General features: G+C 37.3%; 1 protein-coding gene across 1 annotated transcript; it reads left to right on the top strand.

Moving 5' to 3' along the window:
* Window positions 1-6,482: 6,482 nt before the first annotated feature.
* Window positions 6,483-11,273, top strand: LOC308686596 (uncharacterized protein). Its single transcript, XM_081395027.1, has 7 exons — window positions 6,483-6,597; window positions 6,752-6,903; window positions 6,987-7,275; window positions 7,661-7,981; window positions 8,208-8,492; window positions 9,246-9,371; window positions 9,875-11,273. The coding sequence occupies exons 1-7, from the start codon at window positions 6,561-6,563 to the stop codon at window positions 9,985-9,987; spliced, it is 1,323 nt and encodes a 440-aa protein (XP_081251153.1). The 5' UTR covers window positions 6,483-6,560; the 3' UTR covers window positions 9,988-11,273.
* Window positions 11,274-15,606: the final 4,333 nt, after the last annotated feature.

Here is a 15,606-nt window from a genome sequence, read left to right on the forward strand (position 1 = left end):
GCCATTTCTTTTACACAACGGTCTACAGTTTCACACACTTTCACGTGTTTCTTCATTCTGCCGACGGTGTCGCCATTTCTCATTTCACCCGTTTTTGTGCGTACGCCTGGGTCAGAGCTTGCGTGAAGGACCGCATATTTTCCTGTCAAGTTTGCTTTTTATAAATACCAATTATTGCGTAGAGAGCGGTGTACGCCTTCTTTTGTGCGTATGCAATGTTTATAAATGAGGCCCCTGGAGATGGACTAGCTGCTAACTGTTGATCAATAAAAATATCACTGGAGAGCCTATGCAATTTAGTGGAACGAATTCTATTTAACTGCACAGAGTATGAAATTATTTGACCATGTAAAAAAGCCTTGACTGCTTCCCACAACAACGATTCTGATTAGCAGCCATATCTATCTATAAATTACAGGAACATCTGTCTGTCTGTCTGTCTGTCTGTGTGTCTGTCTGTGTGTCTGTGTGTCGCTACGGGCACGAGTAAGTGCAGTGCCAAGTTTGATGTTGTTTGGATTAGAAATGCAAAAGATATCGTTAAATATATCGGTAAAGGAAGCACTTAGAAGGTTGTGGTTTAAAAATAAACATTCTGACATAAACACTCTGTTAGCTAAACATTAAGTCAGCTACACTGTTTACTTCTGAATATTATATTTTATTCACGGCATCATTTGTAGTAGCCTATTCACAAACTGTTTGCTCAAGCGTAGCGTTTTTTCGGAGTTCACTGTGTAGCCTGCTCCCTGAATCGTCGCGCTTATTCATTTGTGGATGTTAACTGAATCTGCAAGTCAGCTACACTGTTTATTTCTGTATATTATATTTCATTCTGGTGCGCTTAGTGTTATCGCTACTGTGTAATAGTAGCCTAAGCTATTCACCAACTAAACATATCCTATTTAATGCGTTCACAGTCTCTTTCACTGTTTGTAGTAGCCTAGTCACAAACTGTTTGCTTAAGTGTAGCGTTTTCTCGGAGTTCACTGTGTAGCCTGCTCCCTCAATTGTGTAGTTCAATTTTCCACATTTATTTTATGTCATTATGTCAGTATCAGTATTTGCTTTCTACCATGCACAAATAAAAATGTCACTGAACTTTTGCTGTGTAATTGTAACAATGAGCACTCAAACACACCAAACCAACAATTACTAAAAACACACAAAATTATTTTGCACGGGCACTGCACTAGTAAGTATCAATTGAAGAAGCGATAAACTCAATAAATGTGTTATCTGATAGTAAAAAAGTGTTACATCTCCATGGTGGTAAATAGTGAGGTTGAACCGCCAGCTGAATGTCTGGGGAGCATGATCAGAAATTATAATAGCGTGATATTTAACTGATGTAACTTTAGGAATAAAACTACTATCTAAAAAATAATCAGTAGAGAGTATGACTGCACTGGCGAGAAAAAGGAAAAGACTTTGGCCTGGGTATTATAAAATCTCCATGGATCCATACATCCATTGCAGGCCATAAACTCTGAAACTACTTTGGACATGGAAGATGGAGTCAACACACGAGGATCTGAACAATCCAAAGCAGGATTGATTACACAATTAAGATCAGAGGATAAAAATCTGACTCAAAAATAAACTTATGAGTATTCTGTCACGTACTGCTCAGAGACACGAAGTAGGAGATCCAAACGCAGCTTTATTTTGTGGGGCAATCCAGAGGCGTAATCCAACATACAGGCTAGGGTCATACACAGGAAAGCAGTCCAAAACAAAGAAACAAACAAACAAACAAACCAGGCAGGGACCAGAGGCAAGAGAGTAATCCAGGGACCAGAGCAGGGGTTAAAGTGAAAAAAAAATCCTGAGCCTGAAATTTTTTTGGGAGGCGGGGGGCGGTGGGGGGGGGGGGTGGGGGGGTTATGGCTTGGGCTTCATTGGCACCATTTATTTTCAAGCATGTTAATGGCATATTTTTATGAATGAAGACCAGTATCACTGATATAGCTACTTATGTCTCGATGAAAATTTATTTTTCCAAAATTTGAAATTTATTAGGCTTAAAAAAATAACTTTTAATTTAAGTAAACTTAAAACAATCATCACTTAAACCCATAATAAATGTCATATTTACCTGTACCTTACCTGTCTAACCGATGTGAATTATATAGAAATTGAATACGTTTATAAAACAGTCCGCACTGCATAAATTATATATGTATATATGTATATATATATAATGAAAAATAGATTAATCCTTAAGCGTTGAGCAGTTAGTAATTTTCCCATTGTTCTTTGGTTAGCAACTTTACTAACAGAGAGAATTGCTGTCACTTTAATACCCGCCGCTGCTGACAGGATCTCAGGCATCTCATTCTCTACTCTTTACGAACTATTTAAGATTGTATTTAACTCATTTGACTGTTCTTGTGAAGATACTCGACAAAACTATCATTTTGGCATAAATGTGTGTGTGTGTTATGGTTTGTACAAGCGCGAAAGAGAACTCGATGGCGCACTGTCGACTGCGATACTGGCGCGCGTCTTTCTCTGTGTGTGTGTGTGTGTGTGTGTGTTTCAGGAGGACATTCATTCACTGACAGCGCGTTCTCTTTTGTCTTCTCGCGCATTGATAGTTTAAAACATTTGCGTGAAGGAGCATGATCATATAATCCAAAGGATGACAGAAAGAACGGACGCTGCGATAAATATTTTAACACGTTAAAGCTGGACAAATGAATCGCATGCGTTTACGTTGACAGCACTAACGTTAGGCTACTTGTCATACATTGCTGACAGAAAATGCTGCGGTTTAAAGTGGACTCGTTTTCATGGTAGGCCTACACAGAATGTGTTTTTTTTTTTTTTTAAGCTACACAGAATATTTAATTAAATATTAAAATTAAATATTTAGCCAAGTCTGAAGTTACCAAGCAGCAGTGTTAACGTTAGCTCAGTTATCAACAGGTGTAGACAGAAAATATGATTATCCTGACCTGAACTAATTTACTGAACCAACTCACATCTCCTTTCTTTCTTTTCATCCACGATGACATTAAAGTCACCTGTTATTGTTTCTGGCGTTTCATCGCTGTCTGTGCCGCAACCGCTACTTGCTCATTAGAACATTCAGTGAGCTACTTTACACAGGCTCGGTCCTGCTCCTCCGTGGCAATGACGGCGTGCGGTTAATCATCATAACAAACGAATTTGAGTGGGGGTGGGGGGACAACGGGATTTTGGAAAGTGTCCCCATAGGAAATTACGCCCGTGGGTAGGACATCATCCCCAAGCTTCATGAACTAGCACTCCTTTCACCGACAACGCTAACGTGACGTATAAATCTCAACCACACTGTGTTGCCAGGCTCCGCCCTGCTCTGCTTCTGATAGGCTTGTAACGTTAGCAAGAGCTGCGTTCCTTTCATATGATTGGTAGGTGAAATCAATTGACTCGAAAATATTGAACCGCATGCAAGTTTCAATTTTTTTTTTTTCTTCCTCACGGCCGCACGCCGGAGATCCGGCACGGTGCCGGAATACTTTAAGCCCTGCCAGAGGCAAGAGAGTAATCCAGGGACCAGAGGCAAGAGAGTAATCCAGGGACCAGAGGCAAGATATCCAAAAACAAGAAAAAAGACAACCAGGGAAACGCTCAGAATAGCAGTGTAACACTTAACAAGACTTCGCGGTGAGTGAATGAATGATCAAGGTATATATAGACAGACTAACAGGGTGATGAGACAGGTGAATGCAATCAGTGAATGAGGTACAGGTGAATGTGATCAGTGATAAGTGATGATGAGTCCGGGCAGTGAGTTATGGGAAATGTAGTTAGTGAGTGAATATGATAGTCTGATGTGGACTGCCCTCTGGTGGCTCACAAGGGCAGCTCCAGCTGGTGATCGTTACATATTCAAAGAAGGAAGAGTTTCAAGCAATCTATTTATGAATTTGGGGTCATCAAAGTTGGGTGCATAAACATTAACTAGGAGAATAGGATTCTGAAATAGCATGCCAACTATAATCAAATATCTTCTGTTGTTATCTGCTATGACCTTTGTTAGAGAAAACTGGACTTCTTTATTAAACAACACTGCCACCCCTCTGGATTTAGAATTGAAGTTTGAGTGAAAAGCCTCACCCCCCCAAGAACACCTGAGCTTAATGTGGTCTTCATTTCTCAAATTGGTTTCTTGCAGAAAAAAACAATGTCCCTATTAAGGAATTTCAGATGAGTTCATATCTTTGATCTCTTGATCGGATTACAGACACCCAAACTTAATTCCAGGAATCTCCCGTAGTTATTTTGGAGGTGAGATCAGGGAAAAGGGATATCGAAATGTCCTGTACTTTGAAATGCCTGGACTCCCTTGCTTGACGCAGAATGTCAACACAGACTGTATGATAATGAAGCTTAGCAGCGATGGCGCGTGGCCGCTCACTGGGTTTGGGTTTTGGTTGCAATGTGCAATGAGATCTGTCCACAACGATATCTTTATCAAGGTGGAGTGCATCTCGGAGTAGCTCAGAGACAACGGAAATGGTGGCTGGTGTATCCTCATTATTTTGGCGCGACCTTGCTTCAAGGTCCTCGCATTTATCGTCCAACCGCTTAATAAAAGTTCAGATTTCAGAGCTGCATTGACAGCTGATGTCTCCACTTGCGTGTCTGGGTTATCTGAGGAACGAGGAGGCGCGGACGATGGAAATATTTGCTTATGTTGCATGTTTTTAATGTTTTGTGAGTGTTAGAGCATTTTGCTAACAAAATGAGTCATTTTGGCCATTGAGCTTCAGTGTTTTGAAAATGTGATGTCAGAGTGGACAAATGTGTTTAAGCAATCAAGAAAAACTATAATAATGACAGAAGTGTGTTCTATGAAATTACTATTGTTTTGAGGTCATTTCTGAAAGGTACCAACTGCAAAATCAGTCTTTCTTGAGAAAAAAAAAATACAGTATTTCAAGTTAAATTACGAACTTGTAAAAAATGTTACCTAAATGTTATATTTCAAGTGTTGAAGAACTGTTGAGAACAGTAGCAGGTTATCTATAGCTCAGTATTAATTGTTTTGTTTTTTGCTATTGGAGCAAATTGAGCAAATATTTACTGTTGTCTCCAGCTCAACACAGAGGAAGTTTACAGTAACTGCTATAATACCTGTAAAGTCATTGTTGTTTCTTGGTATTAGTGTGTGTGTGTGTGTGTGTGTGTGTGTGTGTGTGTGTGTGTGTGTGTGTGTGTGTGTGTGTGTGTGTGTGTGTGTGTGTGTGTGTGTGTGTGTGTGTGTGTGTGTGTGTGAAGTGTGGGCTGCTGTTCGAGTGCAACTGAGCAGTCTAAAGCACTCATTGAAATTTCCTGTTTGAAAACCACTTTTTCCATTTTAATTAGCTTTCACTGAAGCAGTTTTTGTCATTTGTTTCATTGTTTTTCATTATATTATTAACTGTTTACTTTATTTAAAACACTTTTTTTTAAATGATTTAGAAATAATTTTGCTTATAATATACAATTTTAAGCAGTAAAAGTTGTGCTAATAGTGCTCAATCTCTAACTTTTGTGGTTCGCAACTGCTGGGTCACATCTGAAATATGGGTAACATGTCTGTTTGAGAAGTATTGGGTACCTAGACTGCTAATGCTATTTTATCTCTGTTATAATATGTGGCAACTGTGTTAAGCTCGTTTGAAAACATAAGGAAGTTCTCCACAACAGGTTTTCCTTTCATCAGGTTCTTGACTGAAGTCAAGTCATCAACTTTTTGTTCATTTAGCCTACATTTATTTAGTATTACACACTTTAAGTGGGCTAAGTGTTAGGCCTATTTTTATGTTAAATTATGTTTTTTTTAAACATATGCGCAGAGTGTGACGTAATGTGTGTGCGTATAAAGAATTTGCCCACAGAAGCTAAAGAACAAACAAAAAAATCGTCCTCAGCCGCTCTACCTGAGCGCAACTCCACCATCAGTGTTGTGTAAGGTAGCCACTTGGCAGTTTTTTTGTGTTCATTTCTATTTCCTGTTGCTGTGCTGGCTCTGTTAATGTAGGGCAGGCTATATGACAGTGCAAACAGCCCAATAACCCTTTTATTTAAAGATTTCCAGTTTTTCATCCAGAGTTTTCCATCTTGTATTGCTTGAAATTAATAAATAAGGTTTAGTGGGTTATTTTTGATAAACAATATCTAAGTTGATCTTTGATCTCAACTGTGATTTCAAACACAAAGCAAATACACAGGTGGTTCTCATCAAAAGTAGGTCATAGCTAAAAAAAAGTGTATTGTTTACAGGATGTGAATGTGGGTGCATCATGCTAATTCAACATCACAAAAGTTGTAAAATGTTAGTTGATAAAAGAAAAACACATTAGTTTTATCATTTGCTTACATTTGCAAAATGAAACCCAGCCCTGATTACATAGGCATATCAATTTACTCTTATAAAACAGAAAGTGTTTGGTGTAAACTGACGCTGTGGTTTTCGTGGGCACATCTGCTGCATTATATCCATAGCATTGCTGACGCAGAAGCTGTCTTCTTCTCTTCACAGTTGTGTTGTTTCCAACTCAAGCCATTTCTTTCTTTTGAAGAATATGAACCCCCTGCTGTTTATTTTATGGCTCTTCGGAGGTAAATTCTTTACATTCTTTTTTTATTCATTTGCAGCTTTTGTATTTTTGCTCAAAAAGCTAAGAATTTGATTCAAATTTTATCAAAAATGTATGCAATTGTTGGACTACAAACTTCATTAATGTTTGCTCTGTGTGATGTCTCGTTGTTGTAGCACACCTAATCAAATTACTGGAAGCAGAGTGTCAGAAGCAGTTTTCTCTGTACATAATTTCAGTCTATGTCCAAGTTGTGTGGTACGCTAAAGCTGATGGAACAAAGACAGCGCCGTTGATGGATAAAGATCCCAACACCCATAAAACTGATGTAATAGCTTATCTTTATTTTCTTATTTTTCAGATGAAATTCTTGTTTTTAATTATTTTAATTATTCTCTCCATGATTTCCAGCTCCAAACTCCTAAAGTTTTCAGAAAATATAAACCATGTTCTTCAAAAGGATCAAGTTCAGACTGTACGGTGCAGTGTTCAGCGCCAAATGCTCCAAATGCGACTCTAACCATGTATAAAGATAACACTGTATTCTCCGAAAACAAATACGGTGATCTCAAAATCGACCTCAGTTTATGTCTGGACATGAAAAATCAGGATAAAAACACCTACAGCTGTGTGATCAACAATACCATCAGCAGCAAAACGAAACCTCTGGACATTAGTCAACTCTGTCAGGAATGTAAAGGTAAGTCAGCATTCATTCACTGAGCTGATCTCCATTGGTCATGTTCGGGTATGTGAAGTAGTGCGAGTTGATTTATGAACAGATCTATAGCCCTGATAATTCTATTAGACATTTTCTTTTGTCAAGTTTCCATTTTTTTCTAGTTTTTATAGAAAAAGCACTCATTCAGAAACGTTTCTGTATATTTGTGTTGACCCAGAATGAATGTAGATCCAAAAGTGTTACCAGATTTGTATTCATGATTTAAACAGACAAATAATAGAGGGCGTGTTGATTCAGCTGTCAATCCTCTTTAGACGACTGAGACGAATATTTATAAGACTGAAAACAGTAAACTGATAAACCGTTTTATATGACCCTGATTTTGTGTTTGATGCTGAGACAGATATATCACAGACACCCATGTCAGTGATGGAGGGAGAATCTGTCACTCTACACACTAATATCACAGAAGTACAGATGAATGATCAGTTAGTGTGGATGTTTGAATGTCTTCATGGTAAACTTACCGCCATTGCTGAAATCCTTAATAAAGCTGCGGGAGTATCTGACTGTGAAAATTTGAGATCCAGAGACAGACTGCAGCTTGATATTAAAACTGGAGATCTCACCATCAAAAACACCAGTAAAGAAGACACTGGAGTCTATAAACTACTGATCAACAGTCCAGATTCCACATGCTGGAGTTACGATGTTTACATCCATGGTGAGTAAACTGAATAAATCATGTCACAGATGTAAGTTGACTGATTTACATTCTAGTCTGAACTAAGTGTATAAGTGTGTGCAGTGTGTGAGGAGAGATATATGAATAATATAACTGATAATAGGGCATTAATGATCAGACTGCAATCTATAGCAGAGTGTTTCAGTAAATCTGCGAACAATGGAAATGAATCTAGACTTTTGTTCAACAAACTTCTGTTCCCCAGCTCATCTGCCTGTTCCTGTCATCACCAATAACTCTTCACAATGTTCATCATCATCATCATCAGGAAGATGTTCACTGCTGTGTTATGCTTTGAATGTGAGTCATGTGACTCTCTCCTGGTACAAAGGAATCAGTGTATTGTCCAGCATCAGTGTGTCTGATCACAACAACAGCATCTCTTTATGTCTGGAGGTGGAATATCAGGATAAAAACACATACAGCTGTGTGATCAACAATGCCATCACACACCAGACCACATATCTGGATATCAGTCGACTCTGTCCAGGTTTGCCTGCAGTTGATATTCGTGTGTATTTACTAAACTGTGTCTATTTTCCACATTTTAAAGCACGTTACAACACTTGTTATGCAATCAGTATTTATATTTACTTGATTCTCAAGCATTTAGGGACAAGGCATTAGATGGAACTAAATAGAACCTGCTTATCCTAGAGAACTGAACAATGATGCTTCCTTTTTTTTTATTCCAAGCCATTAGATAGTGAGGATGAGCCTGTTGATACTGTCATTCTTCATGTTCCCCAAGTTCATGACAAGTCGAGAAAAGCTTTCCAGTGCAAGTTAAATTAATTAGATGCTGCATTTAATTTGGTTGTAAACATAAAGTGTTACACATTTTAGTGGTGCGGAGACTTCAGAGATTATGTGTAGTTTGTAAAACATAAAAAAAGTAAAGCATCACACTCACGCACTGGTTAAGTGTGTGTCCCATTGAGTAAACAATAATCTAAAGACGACAGTTGCTTTCTTCACACCCATTTGAACACTGTGTGAGTATTGGGACAGGCTCTTTGTGCCCTTTACAAGACAGCACCATCTACTGGTCAGTAATGGTTAAATGTATTCACTGTCATATTTATTTGGCTGCTGATGCTGCATATAGTGTATTCTTGGCTCCTATAAATGCTGCTGTATTTATTCTAGTATTTAGTATTTGATGTTGCTTTTGTATCTCAATTGAAGTCAGTTTGGCAGGATTCATTTAAACTAATTACTGTTTTCTTTTTGTTCATTCCAGCTCCGAGCAATGATCACATATGGGAGTATGTTGTTGCTGCTGCTTTTGCTTCTGTTGCTGTTGTTGTCGTCATCGGAGCAATTGTCAGATTCTGTTTCTGCAACCGTAATCAAGCAAGACAAGAGGGCAAGTATTACTACAGCTGATATACAAGTCTTCTCTACAGAAATATCTCTTGTATTCACCAGTTTAATTTCCCTCTTTTTTGGAGGGGTCTTATTTTTGACTTTTGTGATTTTAGTTTTAAGATGTAGCATCATTACATTTCAACATCATAAAAGATACACACAGAAAAAAAGGTGAAAATGTTTACCTTTAGGGGTACAACAGCTTATCAGTGGGGCAGTACCCTTTAAAGGGCATATTTGTACTCTTAAAAGGTGCATATTAGCACCTGTGAGTACAAATATGTACCTAAAGGTATGAACCTTTTTGTGGTAAAAGGGTACAAAGATGTAATTTTAAGGGTACTGCCCCAGTGACAAGCTGTTGTACCCCTAAAGGTAAAAATTGTTCAACCTTTTTCTCTGTGTACCATTAAAAAAAATAAAAGTACTAGATTGTGACGACAAAAATGCAGTTTATGCATCGATGCAAATTATTGAATGGTTTTTTTTTTTATGCAACAGTGGCAGCCAGAGGTGACCCACCTGAGAGGAACCCTGATGAAAATGATGCTTTGATTCCCGGTTCATCCTCCACCAATTCATCCTCCATAAATACAGTGGAATCTGTCTGTTAAAATAAAATGTGCTGTAAATAGTTACAGAGACTTTTCTCCCATGCCATTTCTCAAGAAAACATCAGGATTTATAAAACTAAATTATTTCAACATATATTTTTGTGTAATATTTCCAAATTAAATGGCACCCTCTTGTTGTCACGATCTCCACTCACCAGTCCAGTCACCTCAAAACACTACATTTCCCAGAATCCATCCTGGCTCACTCAACTATCACCACACCTGTCTGCCATCAGCCTCATCAGTTCTTTTTTTTTTCTGAGGTCAATAGCAAAGGTAAAACTGTTTCTGTAGAAACTTGGAGAAGATTGTAAATGCATTTATTTCGATCACTGCTTAAACGCTTACAATTTTTTAATTACAAAATAATTAGTTTTACTCTCAAACACAGCATTTGATTGAATAAAAAAGACACAAAGGAAACTCCATACACCACGTGCGTGACGTCATAAACCAACATGGTTGAACGATCACTTTGCGACAATACGGTTTCGGGAAACAGTCGTGAATGCACAAAGAAGCAGCGAGTTACTTTGTTGTACAGGAAACACACCTCAGATGATGTAGATGTTCCAAGAACTAGATTAAAACTGAGTGCTAACCGTGCATTTGCAGTGCTGGCTTATACACGTTGGAATGTCTTACCTTTCTTACAGTTAAATCCGCCAGAGGAGAACTGGCCCCCGACTGAGCCCGGGTTCTCCCAAGGTTTTTTTTTCTCCATTAGGTCACCTGATGGAGTTTTTCGGTTCCTTGCCACTGTTGCCTTTGGCTTGCTCAGTTGGGGATATTTAATTTAATTAATCAATCAACAATACTATTGATCAGCATTATCAAACGTGTACGTTCCACTAGAAACAAACATTGATGTATTGTTTTAATTTATTACTGTGAAGCTGCTTTGATACAACCTGTGTTGTGAAAAGCGCTATATAAATAAACTTGACTTGACTTGACTTGACCTTTCTTACATGATCACCTTCGTTGGGCTCTTTTAAAAGAAAATGTGTTACGCTTACGATTAGCATTTGGCTCATCAGACTAATGTAATAAAGAGGCTCTTGTCTTTTAATATTTGTATTTTAGTTTTTTGTGAGATGTTGGTTAGCATGCATTTTTGGTTATTGTTATTTCATTACATGCATGATTGTACAGCATGGTCAACGTTCAATGTTTTAATTGTGCTCTATAAATAAAAAAACAATGTAACTAGTAAAAAAGTAAAACAATTACTTTCAAGTAAAAATGACAATAATCCAGATAAATAAAGATTTGTATTGGTGTGCATCTTAATGTGTTACAAGTGTGTTACTGTCATGGTCACAAAAGACAGAAGCAATAATGCAAGTAAAAACTCAGTATATTTATTGATGAGAGTAGTGAAAGTCCGGTAGTGGGTGAGCAGCTGATGACACAGGGACTGGATGGTCAGCGAAGTGTCTTTGAAGTGAAGTGATGCAGACGTGATGACCCAAGTGAAGACGAAATCCAGGTGAAACAGGAACAGGAACAGGAACAAGAACGTCGACGGGAACAGGATCACACACGGGAGACATCAAACAACGATCTGACAATGAGAGGAAAATGCGGTGAGGTTTTAAAGGTGCGTGAATGAGCTGCAGCTGGAGCGATGAATGAGATCAGCTGGATCGCTGATCAACCGGAATGAGTGGTAACGCCCACTCTCACACACCCAGACACACAAAACAACAGTTACACGAGACACGAAGGAAACAATGAATTTATGAACCGTGACAGTTACTGCATTGCTTCTGTTACTTCATGTGCTTTTCTTTTGTATCCCATTTCCTAGTTGACTATGACCTGTATAACTCAATTTATAAATGAATTGCTTTTCCTAAAGGCTGTTTTTTTCTCTCTTTTGTTATTTTATAGAGCCTGTTTAACTTGCAAAAATCCTGTAACTCCTGTAAAAAATACACAATCCTGTTATTTAAAAAGCACACTGTAAGAAATAAAACCGTTAAATACGTTTATTCATTTTGCAGATGCTTTTGTCCAAAGCGACAAATGAGGAATACAGTGAGCGATTCATCGTGAAGAGGCAAATAAACACCGGAAGTGCTCAAAATACAAAGTTTCAGACATTGCTTAGAGTAGCATAATATAGAATAGGAAGGGGTTAAAGGAAAGTGAAAGCATAGATTATTTTTTCTTTTGATGATGATGATGATGTTGTGTAAAGCGCTTAAGAGATGAGTTTTCAGTTGGCTTTTGAATGTTGTCATGGGATTTTGCATTCCGGATGAAGGCGGGGACATCATTCCACCGGCAAGGAACTGTGATTTTTTTCTTTTTGCCACTCTGTGATCGTTCCACCGGCCGCCAATAAGATCGCAGATCCAGATCTTATGCTTCTGATAAGGATGTAAATGAGACGAGCTGCAGCATTCTGAATCATTTGTAGAGGTTAAGTTGCACATGATGGAAGTCCAGCCAGAAGAGCATTGCAGTAGTCAAGCCTAGAGATGACCAGGACTTGTGTTGCATGCCCAGTTGGAAAAGGCCTGATCTTCCTGATGCTGCATGATCGAGCTGTCCTTGTAATTTGGTCTGTGAAGGTCAGCTGGTCTTCAAATATTACTCCAAGATTTCTGACCGACCTTGATGGTGTGATTGATGATGAGTCTAGCCAGTTGTTGAAATCATGCAGACGGATTGGCAGGGAAGACGAGAAGCTCAGTCTTTGCCAGGTAGAGCTGCAGGTTCCTTATCCATGCCGAGATGTCCGCCAGACAGATTGAGATCCGTGCAGCTACTGTTGGATAATCTGGTTGAAATGAAATTTACATTTACATTTATGCATTTGGCAGACGCTTTTATCCAAAGCGACTTACCGGTACATTGCATTTCAAGGTACACATTTACAATCTTATCAGTTCTTGCTTTTCCTGGGAATCGAATCCAAGCGTCGCAAGTGCCAACGCTCTACTGTTTAAGCTAAAGGAAAGCTTCACAATAAAACCATGCTTATAGCCTATTGTTTGTTGTTTCGATATTTGGGTGGGAGACATATAAGCCTGAAAAAAGTTTTTATTTTTTACTTCAAATATTAGGCATAAAAAATATTGAGTTGTGTTGTACTGACTCTTGCTTTTCCCACAATATATGTGGTCTTTTAGATTTTGTATTTGTAATTGGATTTATTCACCAATTTGTTGCATTCGTGCCTAAAATTGTCATATGGTGTGACATAAAAGTTATTCTATATAAAATGAAAATGGTATATACTCTCCCTAATTAACTAACTTCAACATAAATAGTTTTCATTACTATCTTAAGATTTAACATTTCTTTTGTGCAGATTCATTAGATTTTGTATTGTTTTTCTAAATCATCATGCAAAGTAAGTCATCTCTCCTCAGCCTTTCCAGATATTTTAGATTAATTATGTTAAACCCAGTTATAAATCTATGAAAATGCTTGTGACTCTTGCTGATACTATTTCTCTTGTGTTCTGTTGACCTTTTTATGATTTATAATTAAGAAAGTATTTTTACTGGCACAATTCTGAACGTCACACCAAATTATATAGTGTCACGCTATATGATGAACTGCACCACTCCAAAATTTGTCAATGCAAAAAACTGTATTTTATTTGCATTCAACATTCAATTAATTCAATTCAGTTAACATTAATCAAAAAACATACTAACATTGTTTTAAAACTTTTAAAATTATAAGAAACTCATAAATATGAGTAAATCAAACACCATCTCACTTCAAGAACATTAAATTAAGTATAAAATTGAAAAGAAATACATTCATTGTATAGGTAATTTAATGATCACTATTAAACATTCACTATTATCATTGAATATGTTTTGAATAGTTATTTATTTATCATTAAAAAAGGTTTATGTAATATTGTGTGACAAAAATATCATATGGTGTGACTTAGAAAAACAGTCAAACCATATGATACAGTGTCACACCATATGACGTTTTGCTCAGTTAGGCTAATCTTTTGGTTAACTAAAAACAGCTAACTTATACTTAGCATGTAAATTGCCACATGGCAGGAATGATTTTTAAGAATTAATAAGTAAAATTCGTATAAAAGTGTTTCATTTTTATGTAAATAATGTCACACCATAAGACACAAAACATTGACCACTAGTGAGCATGTCAGATACAGAGCTTTTTAATTAAAAATTAAAAAGCCAGAACTCAACTCTTGACCTTGCAAACCACTCCAGAGATGAAACTGCAACTTCCTGGTTGAGTGTGGACCTCTTCATCATAATGATATCCAAATTATTACCCGTTCAAAATATAGATTGCAGTGTCTCATCATATGAAGCCCATTTTACGGACAAAATGTATTTGGCCAGAACTTGCTTTAAAATCATACACAGACATCAACACTTTCTGTGTCTGTTGAAATGGCCTAATTCTGTTACTTAAACTGTAAATCTATCAATTATTTATACTTTGCTGATATATATGGTCATATAAGTAAGGTCACACATATCCCGGACAGTCACACCACATGACAATTTTGATGTTTAGATAAAAATTTGAAGTAGAGGTCTTTATACACCATCTACAGCTATGGTATGCTGTAATAATATCTTGTCTGAGGAACAACATGAAGATTTATATTTTTAAAAAATACCCAATTTTATTAGGTTATGACATCATGGACGGGTAGAATTGCATGTCATGTCTCCCACCCATTTTGCAACAGTTTGGCTCTGTTCATCTGTCGTTCCTGTTTAAGGTGTTGATACAGATATAATAAAGTCAGTATTCACAAAGGAAGAAGAATGCGTCTCTGGTGTCACTGAAATAAATCATCACATAATATGGACATAATTTGGATCAAAACATGCAAACATTGAAACATGTTGTTTAAATAGAAAATGTGTGCGCCCATGCGTGTGCTGGTCTGAAAACGAGGTGTGTTCAGGCGCATTGTTGGCACATTTCTATTTTGAGGCAACACCATGCACCTAGATCGTTAAAATAGGGCCCTAATGTTGATGTGTTCACATAATGACCCATATAGCATCCATAGATATCAATGGTTGTACCACCATTGTTGTGCCTGCTTTTCACTTTCATAGTGTTGCTTTCCTGATAAATGTTACTTTTTACAATCTTCAAATTACATTCCAGCAAATATGTCAGAAAATGTACTCGCAATTGCTGTCCTGCTGCAAAACGTGACAATTGCTAAGGAATAAAAAACAACAGTTTGCTATACTTTGGGAACCCTTCATAAGGAGGAGACTTGGAGGAAAGAGATGTTGACTCAATTTGAGTTGGACCTAAGACCACTCCAATGTTGGTTGCTGTTTTATTTTTTGTTTGTTTTTTAAGTAGGCCTACTCCTCTCCATGCAGTGCGTATCAGGCGGATGAGGAAAGAAGGGTGTGTGGTTGGGTGTTCTAGTAGTTTTGTTTTAAGAGTTTCTGTATATATTCTATATTCTGTTGGAATATATGCATATGTTTGTGTGTAGGTGGCATGTACATGTATAGGCATGTTAGTGAATATGTATACAAATGTATATATAAATATGAATACAATTAACAACTGCAGAAGGAACTATAATATCCTGTTAGATTTTTGTATGCATGAGTAAAAGATGGA

This window comes from Scardinius erythrophthalmus (genome assembly GCF_964197995.2).
Source record: "Scardinius erythrophthalmus genome assembly, contig: HAP1_SCAFFOLD_480, whole genome shotgun sequence".
Lineage (NCBI taxonomy): Eukaryota > Metazoa > Chordata > Actinopteri > Cypriniformes > Leuciscidae > Scardinius > Scardinius erythrophthalmus.